The sequence below is a fragment of the Ambystoma mexicanum genome, chromosome 1p (assembly GCF_040938575.1).
Source record: "Ambystoma mexicanum isolate Mex_15411 chromosome 1p, UKY_AmexF1_1, whole genome shotgun sequence".
Taxonomy (NCBI): domain Eukaryota; kingdom Metazoa; phylum Chordata; class Amphibia; order Caudata; family Ambystomatidae; genus Ambystoma; species Ambystoma mexicanum.
This window is the reverse complement of record NC_090921.1, coordinates 1,204,736,585-1,204,754,753: the sequence shown is the minus strand read 5'-3', so window position 1 is coordinate 1,204,754,753 and position 18,169 is coordinate 1,204,736,585. Positions and strand designations below refer to the sequence as shown.

The following is an 18,169-nucleotide window of genomic DNA, read 5'->3' as shown; positions in this document are numbered from 1 at the left end:
GCCCGGAAACTACGGCTAGGCCTTTACCCGGAAAACCGACCGCTAGGCCCTCTAGCGCCGCGGAAGGTACTATACCTGCCGATAAATCATTGGAGCCTTTGTCTCACGACGATTCAGCGACTATCGAGAGCAGCACCGGAAGAATTACGGCAGCTGTGGGCCTTACTCCAGTTCCGCCTAAGGTTATGGGACAAGCCGCGGAAAATTTTTCGGCAGATTGGGTTCCCAATTCTGATGATGCTTACGAGGATAGTCGAAAGCCTCTCTCCGACTCCCTGAGAGACTCCTTTCGACGCTGCAGTGCGGGGAACGTAGTTTTTCCTCAAGTAGGCCCGTTTGGGTCCTCTAAATGGACTACTGAAAAATTCGAAGGGTGTATGGATCGGCTGGAGCAGATTATCAGTTCTTCTGATCATCCTCCCCCGAAAAGGGCTCGGGTAGACCCTAACCTCCAAATTCAGGAAGATCAGTCTCATGTTTTCCAATAGGAAGACGTGGTCCAGATGGATACATATAGAGACATCTATAATGAAGAAGAAGAAGCTTCTTTTCTGCAAAACTATGAGGAGGACCAACAGTATACTATGGACAACTGGGAAGAAACCCAGCAGGAAGGTCAGGACCCATGGGCACAGCAAGATCAGGACTCTGATGTTTTGTGCCTAGACTCTCCTCCGTCCACCGCGGCTCGCCAGGCCTCTCCTGTAGATGACCAAATGGCATTCAACTCCATGTTGAAAAAAGCAGCTGAATACTTTAAAATAGCCACTCAAGAGGTGGTACATGAGCAGGATTTCGTGGAGGATATCATTAAGGAAAAACCTCCGGCGAGTCAATCCATCCCCCTTCTTAACTCTGTTAAGAGACAGGTAGCTCCCTCATTGGTGTCACTGGCTCAAACACGGGCAGTGAACCCGAGAGTCGAAAAATTATTTCAACCTTCTCCTTCTGACCCTCTATACATCAAAGGGCACGCCATCCCAGATTCACTGGTAGTGACTACCACTCGAAAGAGGGCAGGGGTAGCCCTTGCCACGGGAAAATCACCACCGGACAAGGAGTCTAAGCGGCTGTATGCCCTGGGCAAACGTGTCACGTCAGCAGCTGCATACACTATACGGGTTGCTAATAATACTACTCTATTAGCAAGCTATGCTGATGCGCAATGGAATTTGCTCCAGGAAGGCCTCCAAGAGGTTCCTGAACACGCCAAATTAAAGCTTCTCGCCATTGTAACGGAGGGAAGACTAGTTAACCAGAATGTGGTGAAGAACACCCTGGACACTGAGGAAACTGCAGGCAGGTCTCTTGCTCTTGCTACTGAAAAGAAACACTTGGCTGCGTACATCAGGATTTAAACCTGACACTCAGGCCTCCCTCATTAATAAACCCATTGAGGAGACACCTCTTCGGGAAAGCAGTGGATGAGGCTTTGGAAACAGCCAAGAAGGAGCATGAGACTCTAAAGTCTCTGCAACAAATTACACAGAAACCCTCCTCCCAGAGGGGTAATAACTCTCGGCGGTCCTTTCGAGGGCAAGCCCGTGCTGGTGAAAACAACTACGGCACGGGTAACTTCAACACAAATCAAACATCTGGAAGCCCCACTTACTACCCTTCAAGGGGTCAGAAACGGGGCAAGGGTAGAGGCAGAGGCCCCAATCCCAGAGGATCCACAGCCTCTGGTCAGAAATGACCACCAAGTCCAGGTCCCCTCCCATGTCACCCCGGTCTGGGGGCGATTAACATCTTTCCTCAGGGCATGGGAGGGGATCCTCAGGGCACGGGAGGGGATAACTTTCGACCAGTGGGTCTTAAAGACATTCGCCCACGGTTACTGCGTGGAATTCGCCCGACCTCCACAGTTCAGACCGCCGCACTCACTGCACCTTTCACCGGACCATCTGGAGATCCTGATCCAAGAGGTGGAAGCACTGCTGCGAAAGGACGCCATAGAAGCCGTCCCTATTCTTCAGGTAAACAAGGGTATTTATTCAGTGTACTTCCTTGTACCCAAAAAGGATCTCACCATGCGCCCTGTTCTAGACCTGCGCCCAGCGAACAAGTTTATAAAACCCTAGAAGTTTTGCATGGTAACACTGCAGGAAGTGATCCCATTGCTGAAACAAGGGGACTTCATGGCAACATTGGACATGAAAGATGCATACTTTCATATTTCAATGTTGCCAGCGCACAGGAAATATCTAAGGTTCATGATCCAGGACAGACATTAGCAATTCAAGGTACTCCCCTTCGGCATCGCCTCGGCTCCAAGGGTGTTTACCAAAGTCCTGGCAGTGGCAGCCGCACACCTGCGCAGACTATCAGTCCCAGTTTCCCTTTACCCCGACGACTGGCTCATCACGGGGGACTCGTTCGACGTTTGTTTTTCAAACACCCAATAAACAATAGATCTCCTCTTCAGCCTGGGTTTCTCAATCAACAAAGAGAAATCCAGTTTGGTCCCCAGTCAAGTAAAACAATTTCTGGGGGCTCTAATTCAGACAGAAGATGGTCTCGTCTTCCCCTCCAGTGAGAGGGTTCAGAACATGCTTTCTCAGATCCCTCACTATGTAGCCAGTCAGGAGGTGACGGTACGCAAAGCCATGCGTTTGCTAGGGATGATGGCGTCATGCATATACTTGGTTCCCCACGCTCGGCTGCGCATGCATCCCATGCAAGAGTGGCTCAATAGCCAGTGGTGTCAGGCCAGCGGACAATGGGAAGATCTGTTAGTTGTCTCGCCAGCCCTCAATCTCTCTCTGCAGTGGTGGTCAAGAGAAAACCTCTTGGAGGGGATGCCCTTCACCACCCCTGCAGTGGAAGCCACTCTCACGACAGACGCATCTCTCACGGGTTGGGGGGTTCACCTGCTTCAGCAGACAGCACACGGAGTGTAGTCCCTTCAAGTAGCGTCCAACCATATAAACTTACTGGAGCTATTAGCGGTGTTCAAAGCATTGAAAGCCTTTCAGATGCAACTGCAAGGGAAGACAGTGCTGATCCTAATGGACAGCACTACAGCAATGTATTACCTGAACAAACAGGTGGGCACTCACTCTCCAGGGCTATCCAAGCTGTTCCAAAACATTTGGATATGGGCTCTCAAACACAAGATGTTTTTGTTGTTCCAACATGTTCCAGGGGAATTCAATCTTCTGGCAGACATACTCAGCAGAGATGTTCCCCTGCCAGAAGAATACGAATGGCGACTGCACGAAGACATTGTGTCCAACGTCTTCGCAGAATGGGGTTTCCCAGAGATCGACCTGTTCGCTACTCAGGAGAACGCTCAATGCAAAGACCATGCCTCCAGGTACCCCCAGAACCGATCCAAGGGGAACGTCTCTGGATAACTTGGTCGGGGAAATTTGTCTACGCTTTTCCCCCGACTCTCCTTCTCAACAAGATAGTGCACAAGATGCACCAGGAACCAGTTACCATGATACTGGTGGCCCCCATGTGGGCCCGCCAACCCTGGTTCGCTCACCTGATGGAAATGTCCCTCTCCCCACCAGTCAAGCTGCCCTGCCCGTACAACATGTTGTCTCAGGACAGGGGGAATACCCTACACCCATGCCGACAAACTCTGAATTTAGCAGCCTGTCTCCTGAGATCATAGAGTTTGGACACCTGCAACTCCCTCAGAGGTGCATGGACATACTCAGGGAAGTGAGAAAACCTAATACACGTTATTGCTATGCCAGCAAATGGAAACGTTTTGTCATCTGGTGCAATTCCAAGGGCGTCAATCCCATTAATTGCTCACCCTCACACATTGTGCTGTATCTAGCCCATCTGTCGGACACTGGGTTAGTCTTCAATTCCCTAAAGGTTCATCTGACTGCTTTGTCAGCCCACACCACATCACAACTAAAGGTGTCGTGGTGGAAAATACCGGTGATTAAGGCCTTTATGGAAGGGGTTAAGAGGATTTATCCTCCCATCTCTCACCCAGCCCTTGGATGGGATCTGAATGTGGTTTTGACAAGGCTCATGGGAGCTCCCTTTCAGCCTATGCATAAAGCAAGTCTGAAAGACCTGACTTATAAGACAGCCTTCCTAGTGGCTATCACTTCTATCATAAGGGTTACCGAACTACAGTCTCTTTCTGTTCAAGACCCCTTTGTTACAGTCCACAAAGATAAGGTAGTTCTGCACAGGCATCCCAGGTTTGCGTCTAAATTCATCTCGAAGTTCCATGTGAACCAATCAATCGAACTACCCACTTTCTTCCAGAACCCTACTAACATGGCCGAAAGAAGCCTTCACACACTAGACGTGCGCAGGGCAGTCATGTTTTACCTGGAAAGAACTAAACCACTAAGGAAGACTAAACAATTCTTTGTTTCAGTGGCAGCTGGTAGAGAAGGGTATCCTGTCACTAAATCAGCTATCTCAAGGTGGATTGTCAAATGCATCACACTATTTCACACTCTGAGCTGCCCTTCAAGCCTAGAGCACACTCTACCCGAGGCACTGGGGCATCCATAGCATTCATTGCAAATGTTCCTCTTGAGTCCATTTGCAAAACGGCAACCTGGAGTTCTGTACACACCTTTACAAAACACTATTGCCTAGACACTCATTCTAGGTCTGATTCTCAGGTGGGATAAGCAGTACTAAGACATCTTTTCTCTACTGTTCCTTCTCACAACCCACCTCCAACTCCGGGTACTGCTCGCTAGTCTATGCACAGCATGTGATTCTAAGCAGATTAACAAGCATCAGAAGACATGCATTACTTAGCGCAATAGCATTTCTGATGATTGTATCTGCTTAGCACACACAGGGCCCTCCCTACCACCCCGCTCGGGGTGGAAGGAACATAGACGTCTTACTACTTTTTCTCTTTATGTACTCACTCACTATAGCCTAGGGCTCCCTCATGGCAGAAAAAATACAATTGGAGGGACCTCGGGCGTGAGGGATCTTGGGTACTACACACGTCACGATAGGGATAGTGTTACAGACATGCCTATGCCGACGTCCCCTTTCAGTCCCCAAAAGACAAGATGCAATACTCTGCGGTTACCACTGGATGTCGGACCATATGCACAGCATGTGAATCTAAGCAGATACAATCATCAGAAATGCTATTACGGTAAGTAATGCATGTCTTACACAAAGGACAGCAATTACTATGATTCAGGCAAACACTGACTCAAGGTTTTCAAGTAAAACAATATATATTTACTCATCAGTTATATAACATTTCACTAAAGTAAAGCAGTCTAAAAATCACACTCTTAATACACCACACCCCTCCCAATATTTTCCAGACAAGTTAAGCTCACAAAATGAAGTGGGAGCAAAATGGCACTCTGTTAATAAAAAAGGGAGGGAAAGTCAAAGTTAGGCAGAAATTGAGCAGCACCAACAGGTAAGTATGCAAGGCAATCTAGAAAGAGGAACTACAGTGAGTGGATCAAATCAAATAGGCTTAGGGCCAAAGTCAATAGGTCAAAAGTCTTTTGCTCAAGATCACACAGTTCAGGGTAGTTTGCGGTTAAGTCTTTGCCAAGAGTTCCGGACGAAGTTGGTCGGCAGAAAAGTAAGTTCAAAGAGTAGGGAAGGACAAGCCCTCGGATTGGAGAAAGATTTCACACACTTTCACTGCGGCTGAACGAAACCATCAACTGGATTTGAACAGTACATTTCAATGGAGAAGAAGCTGTAGCTGAGGCAGATGTTCCTGGTGGTTCTTGCAGGCTCACGGTTCCTGAAGCGACTGTCAGACTGACAAGAAGTAGGAAGACTGGAGGGTCCTGCACCACCCAGGGAAGAAACCAGCAGCAGAGCAAAGCAACGAATAAAAGGTGCGCTCCTTAAAACCTAAGCAGGGTCCAACCTTCCTGGCTATCCGGCCCACTGTAGCTCTGTACAGCGAATTCAACCGGAGGAGGGAGTCCTGGCTTGCAGTTTGTGCGAACTGGTTGGTCCCACCAGTTCAAGGGAAGAAGATTCCTGGAGGATCTTCTCTGTCGTTGGAGTTCGAGAATTCGGACCTGCAGTAGGGCTTCACCGGACGGTTCAGTCATGGTTGGGGTCCTCTTCCGTCAGCACCTCGTCGGTTCTTTCGTTCCAGTGGCGACTCTGCCTTTCCAAACCCAGAGACCTGCTTTTTATGCAGTTTTCCCCCATTCACACAGCCTGGCTGTCCATCACACAGCAGGGTGGCTGTACCGCCAGGACAGCCACCACAGCCAATCATGGTAGAGTGCGACATGGGTCTCCAAGGAGACCCTGTGCAGGGAGTCCTAAACCCCTCCCTCACATCCTGTCCCCCCCAGACATACAGGCGGCTAAGGAGGGCTTCTGTGTCGAAGCCCGCGAAAAGACAGTGAACAAAGGAACCAAACCTGGTTTGGCGTGCAGAGTAAAACACGAGAAAGACATTTAAAAAATAAATGGCGAATAAAACCAGCTGGAACCGTATAAAAACCTATATGGTCTAGCGGGTTTAAATTCGAGGCTGCCAAGATAGCCTAAGACAATGCCAATGTTATTTAAGATAACCGCGGTAGGAAAAATAGGGTAGTTACAGCCAAGTCTTGATGAAAAGGGAGCGAAACAAGGCTCCAAGAGAAACACACAAAAAGGGATAAATATTAACCGTGTTTACTGGGTCTGTGGTTTTAAAAAGACTAATAAAGTCAATGCCAACTTTACATGTTTTGGGAGAAAGTAATCAGTCCCAGAAAATGGGAGTCTGAGTTGGGAAGCCTAAAAGACAACCCTGTGCCTCTGCACTGAAGGTGCTGTGTAACACACATGGGGTCATTACGAGTGTGGCGGTAAGGGGTTAACGGCGCTGGTAAGGATGCCGGTGCCTTTAAACCCTTACCGCCGCTTTACGAGGTTGCCTCGCGGGACCCGCTCAGAACATCTGGTCAGACCAGACGTCCTTTGCAGTTCCCACAAGGGAACCAGGGAGCTAATAACGGGCCCGTTATTAAGGGGCCCGTTATTAGCTCCCTCCCCATTCCCATTGAGCCCTATGGGCGCTCAAATGGGGATGGGTATTTTGAATGGGGAGTTACCGGGTCCTCCAAAGTTGCAATGACCCAGTAAATCTCCATTCAAGGAACCCGGACCTGGACACGAGTTTGGAGGCAGCCATGGCCGATAGTTTTTGGTCCTCTGTTTTTGAAATCTAATTGACACCGTGGTTTCATCCGCCCGGTCCTCTAAGTACAGCTAGGCTACTGGTGCACCTTGTTTTACTTGTGGTCTGACAAATCGGGTTCCCCCTTACTATTAATTTCCCCTGTTCACTGTATATTGATAATACACATTTTTTGGATTAACAAATTTGGTCCTGCACGGACTAAATTTAATTTAGCCCACTAAATCTAACTTTTTAGGCACTCAGCGTAAAGCAAGGTTACTAACCAGCCTTTGCTGAAACTTGGGGACTAAACAATTGGCTAGTACATTCTTTCCATTTGTGCTGTACAAATATTGAACGGTTTTTTGGTATAAATGTTAATATTTTTTACTGTCTCTCTTCTTTACATTTTGCATACATGTTCCTTGCACACTCAGATGATACTAACTCACTAATTATGTGATTACTGAACAACGAGAGCATTCAATGTGAAATCATTTCTCCACATATTATATTTATGTCCTATTTTTCTATTTAAAAACAAGCCAGTTATGGTTTATGATTTTTGTTTAAAAAAAGAACAACACGAACAATCAATAAATTAAGTTGAACAATTACTAAGAATGAGGGATTTGTGCCTTATTCTGCCACATTTGATGACTTGATTATGTATTTAAAGGATACTTGGCTTACTATTTGAAGCATGATTTTGAAATAATCAGAATAGAATCATGCAGACACCCCGACACTAGGGTAGTATCAATAATTATACCTGTGGTTGGAGCCCTTTTCGTTCTCCATTGTACTACAGCTCTTTTCCCTCCACAGTAGGGGCCATCCCTTTCGTTAAAAAGCCATGGCACTAATAGCACCATGGCTATCTCCAAACTCGTAATCCCCACACTAAAAAGATGCCTGTGGAGTAGGTGAGGCTCCACAGTCTATGAACAAAAAAAATGTTAAACACACACAGCAAAACACGCGTTTGGCTCAGGAGATAGGAACTCTTTAAGCCACACCCTCTAAAGGACTTTCTATCTCCTGCTTCCCATGGTCTGTTGAGATGTGGGCAGTATGAGAAAGCGCTCTGTTCCAGGGATGGTACTTTTCCCTATAGCACTATCGCTCTTTTCAGTCAGCACTAAAAGGTAACCGACAGTATGAGGCAAGATTAAAAGTCTCTAAGTTACTCAGTAGGGCCAAGGGGATTGGATGGTAGGATGGATTAACTGTCCTTTCATTATTATTTTTGTTATTGTTCCCTTTCAATAGAATACTAGAGCCTTGCTTACCTCTTCCGTTGTCTCCCTGCAGAAGGGAAAACCATTTGAACTGGCTTTGGATGTTGGCTGTGGTACCGGACAAACCACACGTGCCTTGGCGCCTCATTTCCAGAAGGTTGTTGGGATTGACATCAGCAAGACCCAGATACAGGAAGCCGAGCGTGTGGTTTACCCGCAAAATGTGACCTACATGTGAGTTATGAATACCTATTAAATTCAGTAGCAGATTATGTTAAATGTGCATCTTTATCAAAACCAACAGTATGTCCTCTGGAACCTCACCATTACAGCAACTATTAGGCAGCCACATCTGGCTTTGGTGGGTTGGCACCTGCTGTAAAAATGTTCAGATCTTCTCACAGTAGCACTGTTGATGCAAAGAGATTTGCGATTTATCATAAACAAACATTTACAGTTTGACATTTTTGCAAAATATGTTTTCAAACAAAATGATCAGCAATGCAATCATTTTCTTAAATGTTACCTACGAATGATGCATGGCTATGTTTTTGTCCAGCAAAGTGATTTCGGGTTGAAAAATAAGAGCCAGAAAACAATGGTTCAAACGTTTTCACTTTATGTCCAAGCTGAATAAAGGGATCCTTTCCCTGTAGGCAGCTACATTATCCAAGTACATTGGTAAAGTCCCCTTAAAGCTGTGTTTAGCCCTCCTTGTGTCTACTTATACAGCCTATCTGACTGTAAAGCGCTGCTGCTTGATTGGGGCTTAATACATTCAAATATGACACGAGATGTTAAGGCCGCCATTGCACATATCTATGTGAAAACGCTAACAATAGCTGGGAAATGAATCCTCAAAACACCTCACAAAATATAATTCAAAACGTGTCATTTTCTAGGATTTGTGAAGGTATTTATTTACATATTTAGCATTTATTTTGTTTTTTCTGCCTCATTTTGCCTTACAGTGGCAGTCCAAGTAAAAAAATAAGGTGTACCTGGAGTCATTCTGAAGTTATCAATAACTCCATCTTGGAGTAATCCAAGATAGTTCTGGGTGATTATCTGACACCATACTAAAGTATGTGCAAAGGTTGCATTATTTAATGGCATTAACCACTGAGTCAGGGGGCAGACATGGCTGGTAACGACTCTCCAGCCCAAGCCCGGCGAGGTCTTTGCATTGTTACTGGCCATGTCTGCCCTCCGATAAGGGAGTGATAGCCATTCGCACCCCAGGGTTTATCCGGGGTGCAAATGGTTTATTTCATTTTTGGGAGATTGGCTGTGCGTTTTGCGTAACACCAATCTCATCAAGAAATATAAATAAATAAACGATGGCCGCCACCATACGGAAAGGGACTTAGACCCTTTTCGATTTCTAGGCGGGAGGAGTGCCGGAATGGGTGCACAAAGCTCCGGTCCAGCAGGTAAGTGGGGCTGTATTGAGGGGGTGGGAAAGTGTATAGAGAGGCTCCCTGTTGCTCCACACAATAAAAATAAAGATTATGAGACCCGGAGAAGGGCCTCAGTGTGGCTAGAAAAAGCGGGTGGTACACTGTATTCTTGCTTGCTGTTCCTGCCACATGATTTGCTGAGCGTCCTTCCCTGGATGAGAATTTAGAGTAATAATACTAACTACTTCAGAATGAGTTTCTGATTGCTTTCCTGGAAACTGATGATCTTTTACTACCAAAGTATGAAACCATGACAACTTTAGGATGGATTTTGATAGCTCCAAAATGATAATATGACTACTAAAGTATGGATTGTAATTACTCCATGATGATTATATGACAACAACAGAATGTGTGTGGATACTAAAGGATGACTCCAGGACAACTTTAGGATTTCTTCAGGATAATTGCATGACAGCTTCTTGATGGTTGTGGATCACTAAACCTTGACGGCATGACAACTTTAGGATTAGTGTGGATTACTAAATAACTCCCTCTCTCTCCTGCCAATGTCTTTTCCAGCAGTCACCCAACAAATATTGTCCCCCTCCCAGCTAAAAACGCCACCCAGCCAGACAAGAAAACCCTCCACGTCTTATGTAAAGTCTCCCCCAGCACCTACCTTTGACTTTTAGCCAATGACTCCTCCAACAGCCTAAACCCTTAAAGATGGACTCAGCCAATAACCTTTAATCCCATGCACCCAATGCCCAGGATCCCCCACATTCACTCAGCCCCAAGGCCCAAAGACCCCCCACTCACTCAGCACACAGGGCCCTTCCCCTGCACACATATACACACACTTAGTACCTAGGCCTGCCCACATACACACAGCACTCCCACACACTGAGCAACAAGGGTCCTCCCTTCCTAGGCCTTCCCTAGACGCACACAGTAGCCAGGGACAGACACACAGATACACACGCAAACACACACATACACCCCGCCCCCCACTGTTGGGACTACCCTTTCCCAATGTTTTAAAAACATACTAATAACAGAAATATGTTAAGAAAAAATTCCTAATATAATACAGGATCCAACTTCAAATTTGCAGAAATGCTTATTTTTAATTTGCGTGTACGGTACCATCCTTGTGGGGACTTGCTTTATTATTATTATTGGGAATTTTGTGCAACCATATGCAAACTGCTGTTTGTTTAACAGGACTATTTGTACATTAGGCAATTCTATTTCTATAGAAGTACCTGCCTACATCCTATGTATGCACAACAGATGGAAGATGGATGATAAAGGTATTGCTATTCCCATCAGACATTCACTTAAAAACACTTAATTATAAGATTAAACTGAATTACAAACCCTCCAAAAGTGTAGAAAAGAGGCATGGGAAACAGAAAAATGATGTGAATGACCCAGAATCACATACTTGGGTCGAGGGGGAAAGCAGTGACTTAAATTCAGCTTTCATTGTTTCAAGTTCACCATCTTGTCCACTGAACCAAATCCTCTCTCTAGGATTGATATCATGATGCAGATGTTACTGCCTTCTTTGAGAGTGTTGCCCTCATTACAACACTGGCAGTAACCCATGGCGCTATTAGCACCATGGTTGCTGCCGGTGTTGTAACGAGTTCGCCAATGTTCAATGGGGAATTACCACCCCATTCCAAGGTTGGCGGGGCGGTAATTCCCCACTGAACATTGGCCCTTCCCGATTCCCATATTTGCCCCATAGGGCTCAATGGGACTGGGGAAGGCGGTAATTACGTTTCCGCAAATTGCGGAAGCGTAATTACCTCGAATGTCCCTTTGCGGGTCCCTACTTTAACGGCTGGTCCAGACCAGCCGTTCAGGTCGGGTCCCGCAAAGGGACCTCGTAATTAGGCGCTAAGGGGTTAACGGCGCTGCAGCCTTTTACGGCGCCGTTAACCCCTTAGCGCCAGGGTCGTAATGACCCCCTGTGTGTGGTGTTAATGAAGTTGGTTTCCTGATAGGGATGGTGCGTGATTATGTTACAGGAAGAGTCCCCGCACAGATTGTGGGCCTCATTACACGGACAGCGGTAACCATGGCACTAATTTTACCGATTCCACCTTGGTGAATGGGGAATTACCGCCCCATTCCAAGGTTGGCGGGGCGGTAATTCCCCATTCACCAAGGCCCTTCCCCATTCCCATTTGAGCCCCCATAGGGCTCAATGGGAATGGGGAAGGAGCAAATAACGGTACTGCTATTAGCGGTACCGTTATTTGCCCTGAAGTCCCTCAGCGGGTCCCGTCCTTAACGTGTGGTCTGGCCACACGTTAAGGACGGGACCCACTGAGGGACCTCGTAGTATGGCGGTAAGGGATTACCGGCACCGGTGCCCTTACCGGTGCCGGTAATCCCTTAGCGACATCCGTGTAATGAGGCCGTGTGTGTGCTAATACTGTTATTGAGGTCCCCACAGAGATGGTGTGATTATAATGATGCTCAGGTCCTCACAGAGATGGTGTGTTTTACAGTGATGATCAAGTCCCCACAGAGACGGTGTGTGATCACAATGATATGAAAGACCCCCATGAGGTGCTGTATGATAATACTGATGTTGAAGTCTTCACAGTCATCATGTGCGATAATTATGATGCTAAAGACCCCCAAGGATGGTGCATTATCATTCTGATGTATATTAACACTGATGATGATGTCGTCACATAGATGGTGTGTAATTTTCATGATGTTGAAGTCCCCGTAGACATGGTGTGTAATGTTGGTGATGTTGAAGTTGTTAGGGAGAATTCTCTTATAAGGCTAATTTCCCCAACCTAGTAAGTCCCCCAGCAGCTTTGCTGGATTTTTGGGGTTTGTTTTTTTCTCCTGCTAAGAGTGAGACTCTTTTCCTCCCACTCTTAGGCATGATTTGAGGTATGTCTTTGACTTTTTGTGTGCTTATGGGCTATGAGGTCTTTTACTCCATGGGGTATCATCCGTTTTAGTGTATGTGTTACACAGCACCCTTAGTGCAGTAACACAGGGGTGTCATAATGACCCCCAAACATAGACTCCATACCCCGGGACTGACTACTGTCTCCCAGGGCATGTAAAGTCACCATTGACTTTACTAGTCCAAGATTTTGAACAGAACCAGTACAAACCATCATATTGTGGAAATACTGGAAGGGGTTAATTTGATTGCCCCTAGGTCTGTTTCCAAGGGGGCACTGTCCAGTCCCCCCTTGTTGAGTTTCTGGCTGGTGGCAGTGGTTGCCACGCAAAATATTCCACCGGAATATTTTCAATGGGATTTTCCCATTGATTGTAAATGCACCACTTTTTGGTGCAATGTTAAAGATACCGCCGGTTTATTTATTTAATATAAAATCACCGGTTGGGTCTTTTCGGCAGAACTCTTTTCTAAAATGGCATTCGTGTCCGTCTCTGTAACTCCAACCAAGGTCAGGCCCTTTGTTCCACTTTTTGGTAGGCTTCTCCACAGAAGCCCTCCAACTGGTGCCACTCTGTCTGGGTTCCACAGGATGTGTGGATGGGGGAATGGGCACCCTGGACTGCGTTGCCTTAACAACTCAAGTCGCACTCTGTTCTGATTGGCCCAGTGGTGAGCCGCCCGGCTCACCACTTTGCATGTATGAGTGACAGCTAGGCTGTTGAATGGGGGTTTTTCTGCATAAAAGCAGGGCTTTTGGGACTGGAACTTCAGAAGTCGCCACAGGACCTAAGAAATCCGAAGAGGGGAGAAGCTGAGCCATCTGCAATGACGACACCACCGGTGGAGCCCTGCTGCAACAACCTCACCACTTTCCCGACAACAAGAGAAGATCTTCTGCTGAAAGAGTCTTCTTCCTCTGAGCTGGTGGGATCAACCAGTTCGCCATTTCGCCTTCCACACGTCTCTTGGTAGAATCGCCCGTGCCAAGCACCCCGGTGGCCGGATAGCCAAGCTTCACCACTGTGACTGCGAATAAAAGGAACGCACCTTTTAACTGGCAAACTCTGCGGCTAGTCTCTTCCCTGGGCAGGTCAACGACTCCAAGTTTCCTCCTCGATGAGATCCTCTCTTCCCCTGGTCAAAACCACGAACTGCACCCGCTGCCAGGAACAACTGCCACCGCTGGTGCTTCCTCAGCTTTAAAGGTACTGTGCTCCACCTGGCCTCCCTTTCTACGGTTTGCTAAAGTTGACCCTTAAATCCCTGGCTTTCCAACTGGGTTGGCCCCCAGACCTTATAACTTTACCTTCTGAATCAACCCAACCTCTTTTGAACATTTTTACAAAGACTTGAATGCATTTCTAAACTGTGTGATCTTTGGCACATTTCACCTTGCTCCATTTAAAGTGGACCTGGCCTATGAACTTTGGCTCTACAGTAGACTCTGCCTTCACTAACTTGTTTTGGTTTTAGAAAAGTGTTGGGAACTGTTTTATTTTCATGACCTGCCTTTTTCTCTTCCTTTTATTTAATTATTGGAGTGCCATCTAAGTTACGCGCTTGATCTGTTTTGACAAATAGTGGTGTTTTGACTTAGACTTGTATAATAATTCTTAAGGGAGGTGTGTATACCTTTCTGATTGTGTTTGAACTTGCTTTGATTTATAGTGCTAGTGTATTTCCTTAAGTGTGTGTTAAATAAATAATTATATACTTTTGATACCAAGCTCTGTCAGTGTTTGCTTGCTGTACTGTGTTTTTAGCCCTTTTGGGTATCCTCTGTATACTGCCCTACTCTTCTTGAGAGAAGTCTGACTGCTCAGCCACAGCTACCAGGTAAATCTGGGTGGTACAGACTGCTACCAATTAGGTTTACTGCTTACTCCTGTAGTCTTAATCCTCTTGCAGTGGTCCCCAAGGGAACTGCACAGGATTCTGCCTAACAGAAGTCCGAGAGATTGGGTTCAGATCCTCAGAGAAATGGCATGGGATTATTAGGTTAAAGTACTCACAGACATGTGGTGGAATACTAATGATATTACAGTCCAAAAATATGATATTGAATCATGATAATGTTAACGTGCCCACAAAGATAGTGGGCCTCATTACAACCTTGGTGCTAAGTGCACCAACTTTACCACCATGGTGTAAACTCCGTTTACACCATGGTGGATGGCGGATTTACCGCCCCATTCCAAGGTGAGTGGGGCGGTAAATCCCCATTTCCCATTTTCCCTTCCCCATTCCCATTTTTGCCCCATAGGGCATAATGGGAGTGGGGAAGGCGCTAACTACGGCACCGTAAATTACGGTGCCGTAATTAGCACCAAGGTGCCTTAGCACCATGGAACTTAACGCCTGCAAAAAGCAGGCGTTAAGGTGGGAATCAGGCGTTAAGGGTTAACGGTGGCGTTAACCCTTAACGCCTGAGTTGTAATGAGGCCCAGTGTGTCTGATCACGAGTTGGGCGGTAGCCCTAGAGTGAAGCGGTAACATTGTTACCACAGCATTTAAGGATCTGCCCAATCCCGAGTCTGGCGTGTTTACCCCCAGCTTGGAGCTGGGGTAAAAATGCCGGAAAAATGCCAATTTTCGGTGCAATTACCGCCAGCGGTATTACCGCACTGTAATTTTGCTTAAAATTCCCCATCGGGTCCAATGGACCTGATGGGGGATGGGGAGTAATGGTTAGCGCCCAACTCGTGATCCGGCGGTAATACCGCCAGACGGGTGGGTGCTAACGCAAATAAAGTTGGGCAGTATCTCAGCTGGGATACCGCCCAACTCGTGATCAGGCCCAGTGTATGAAAATAAGGATTTTGCATTCCAAAAAGATGGTGTGCCATTATTATAATGTTAAAATCCCCACAGAGAAGTTATGTGGTTATAATGATGCTAAATTCCTCACATAGATGTGTTGTTATACTGGTGATGTTAAAATCACCATAGCAGATAGTGGACATGATCCCTTGTTGAGCGGTAGCCCTTAAATGCAGCGGTAACGGTGTTACTACAGCATTTAACTGTTTGCCCAATCCTGAGTCAGCTCAGAGCCAGGGGTAAACACGCTGGAAAAATGCAAATTTTTGGCGCAATTAATGCCAGCAGTATTAGTGTGTGGTAATTTTGCCAAAAATTTCCCATTGGGTTCAATGGACCCAACAGGGAATGGGGAGTAACAGTTAGCGCCCAACCCGTGATCCTGCAGTAATACCGCCGGATGGGTGGGCGCTAACACAAATAAAGTTGGGCGGTATCCCGGCTGGGATACCGCCCAGCTCGTAATCAGGCCCAGTGTGTGAAAATAATGATGTTGCATTCCAAAAAGATGGTGTGTTATTATTATAATGTTAAAGTCCCCACAGAGATGATGTTGAAATCCCTGCAAGGATCGTGTGTGATTATCATGATATTAAAGCCCCTATAAACATGGTGTGTGATGTTGGGGATGATGTAGTCACAATAGAGATTACGTCTCATGATGTTGACCTTTAGGTCCTCACAGAAATGGTGTGCAATGATCATCTTTAACTCCCTACAGAGATGGTGTGTGATTATAATGATGCTAACGTCCTCACATAGATGCAGTTTGATATAAGTGATGTTAAAGTCTCATTAGAAGATACTGCGCCTCATTACGAGTTTGGAGGTAGTCATGCCGCTATTTGCGGCATGGCTGCCTCCAAACTCCGGTCCGGGTCCAGGTTCCTTGAATGAGGAATTACCGGACCATTCCAACCTTGGAGGACCCGGTAATTCCTCATTCAATTCAATTTAACCATCCCCATTCCCATTAACGGGCCCGTTGTTAGCTCCCTTGTCCTTTAGCGGCTCCCGCTAAGGGACCTCATAATGCAGCGGTAAGGGGTTAACGGCACCGGCATCCTTACCGGTGCCGTTAACCCCTTACCGGAAACCTCGTAATGAGGCCCTCTGTTTGACAATAATGATGTGACAGTCCAAATAAATAATGTTGTGCAATAATGATATTGTTAAGGTCCCCACAGAGATAGTGTTAAATAATAATTATGTTGAAGTCCCCACAAAGATAATGCATGATAATACTGATGTTGAAGTCCCCACAGAGATGTTGTGTGATTATCATGATATTAAAGTTCCCATAGACATGGTGTGATGATGGTGATGTTGAAGTCACAATAGAGATTGTGTATCATGATATAGATGTTCACGTCCTCACAGAAATGGTGTCTGATTATTATGCTAAAGTCCCTACAGATGTGGTGTATGATTATTATGCTAAAGTCCCTACAGATGTGGTGTATGATTATGTGGTGTATGATTATAATGATACTAAATTCCTCACAAAGATGTGGTATGATATGGGTGATGTTAAAGGTTCCTTAGCAGCTATTATGTGATAATAATGATGTTACAGTCTAAAACAATGGTGTGAAATTGTGATATGCTTAAGGTCCCCACAGAGATAGTGTGTGATAATAAGGATGATGAAGTCCCCACAAAGATGATATATGATAATAATGGTGGTGAAGTCTCCACAGAGGTGGTGTGTAATTAATATGTCCCCATAAACACGGTGTGTGATGATGGTGATGTTGAAGTCACAAGAGAGATTGTGTTTCATGATAATGATGTTCAGGTCCTCACAGAAACAGTGCGTGATAATTATGTTATGTTATCACAATTTCTAAAGCACACGTTCACCAAGGCATCATGGCACTGATAGACTGACAAGTATTGGTTGCGACCATCGGAATAACCCAAAATTACCGACCTCACCAAAATACCTAAAACACACACCACGAAAAGTTCTAACTACCAAATGTTCGAAGTTTTTGTGGTGAGTGTTTAGGTCTTTTGGTGAGGTCGGTCAAAAAAAATAAAAAATGTTTAAAAAGGCTGAGGAGGGGCTGCAGGGGTGTCCCTGCAACACCCTGCTCACAATACTATACAGTATACTTGCCTGCGTTTCCGTGCGATCGCTATGTGCCTCTTTGCTAACACCAACCCCAGAGCACATAACTTGTTTTCCACATTATCCCTTTTCCTGATGGGCAACAATCCCAAAAAACAGTACTTAATTGTCGAGTGTATAGCTCTCCCTGTTAATCTGTCCTGAGTTTCTACCGCTGCTTCCCGCACCACTGTACCACTCTCCCACCACATATGTACATTTGTACACTATGCAGATCCACGTCTCCAACATGGGGATTTCTTATCCGACGCCATTTTGGCTATCTTAATCAGTGTGATATACGCTCTCATTATACTTTTATACTGCAACCAGCAAAATCTTGCATTCCTAGTAACCTCTTTAGTATATCTGAGTGCCATCATCCATTTCTCATTAGTCATTTGGTCTCCAAAATCTGCTTTGCACGCCTCGCAAACCTCCTGCAACCTTCCCTCCATTCTCCTAGAGATCGCCTCATAGAGCTCTGGCATTCTCTTCACTCCATCTACTAAGCCAGTCAAAGTCTGATTAATC

The 18,169-nt window shown here is 45.9% G+C and overlaps 1 protein-coding gene across 1 annotated transcript in view; it reads left to right on the top strand.

Moving 5' to 3' along the window:
* Positions 1 to 18,169, top strand: part of LOC138571862 (putative methyltransferase DDB_G0268948) — a 565,708-nt gene that overhangs the window by 196,345 nt on the left and 351,194 nt on the right. Inside the window, exon 3 of the mRNA XM_069649228.1 lies at positions 8,426 to 8,586. Coding sequence (XP_069505329.1) covers positions 8,426 to 8,586 — 161 coding nt within the window. The remainder of the gene's footprint in view (positions 1 to 8,425; positions 8,587 to 18,169) is intronic.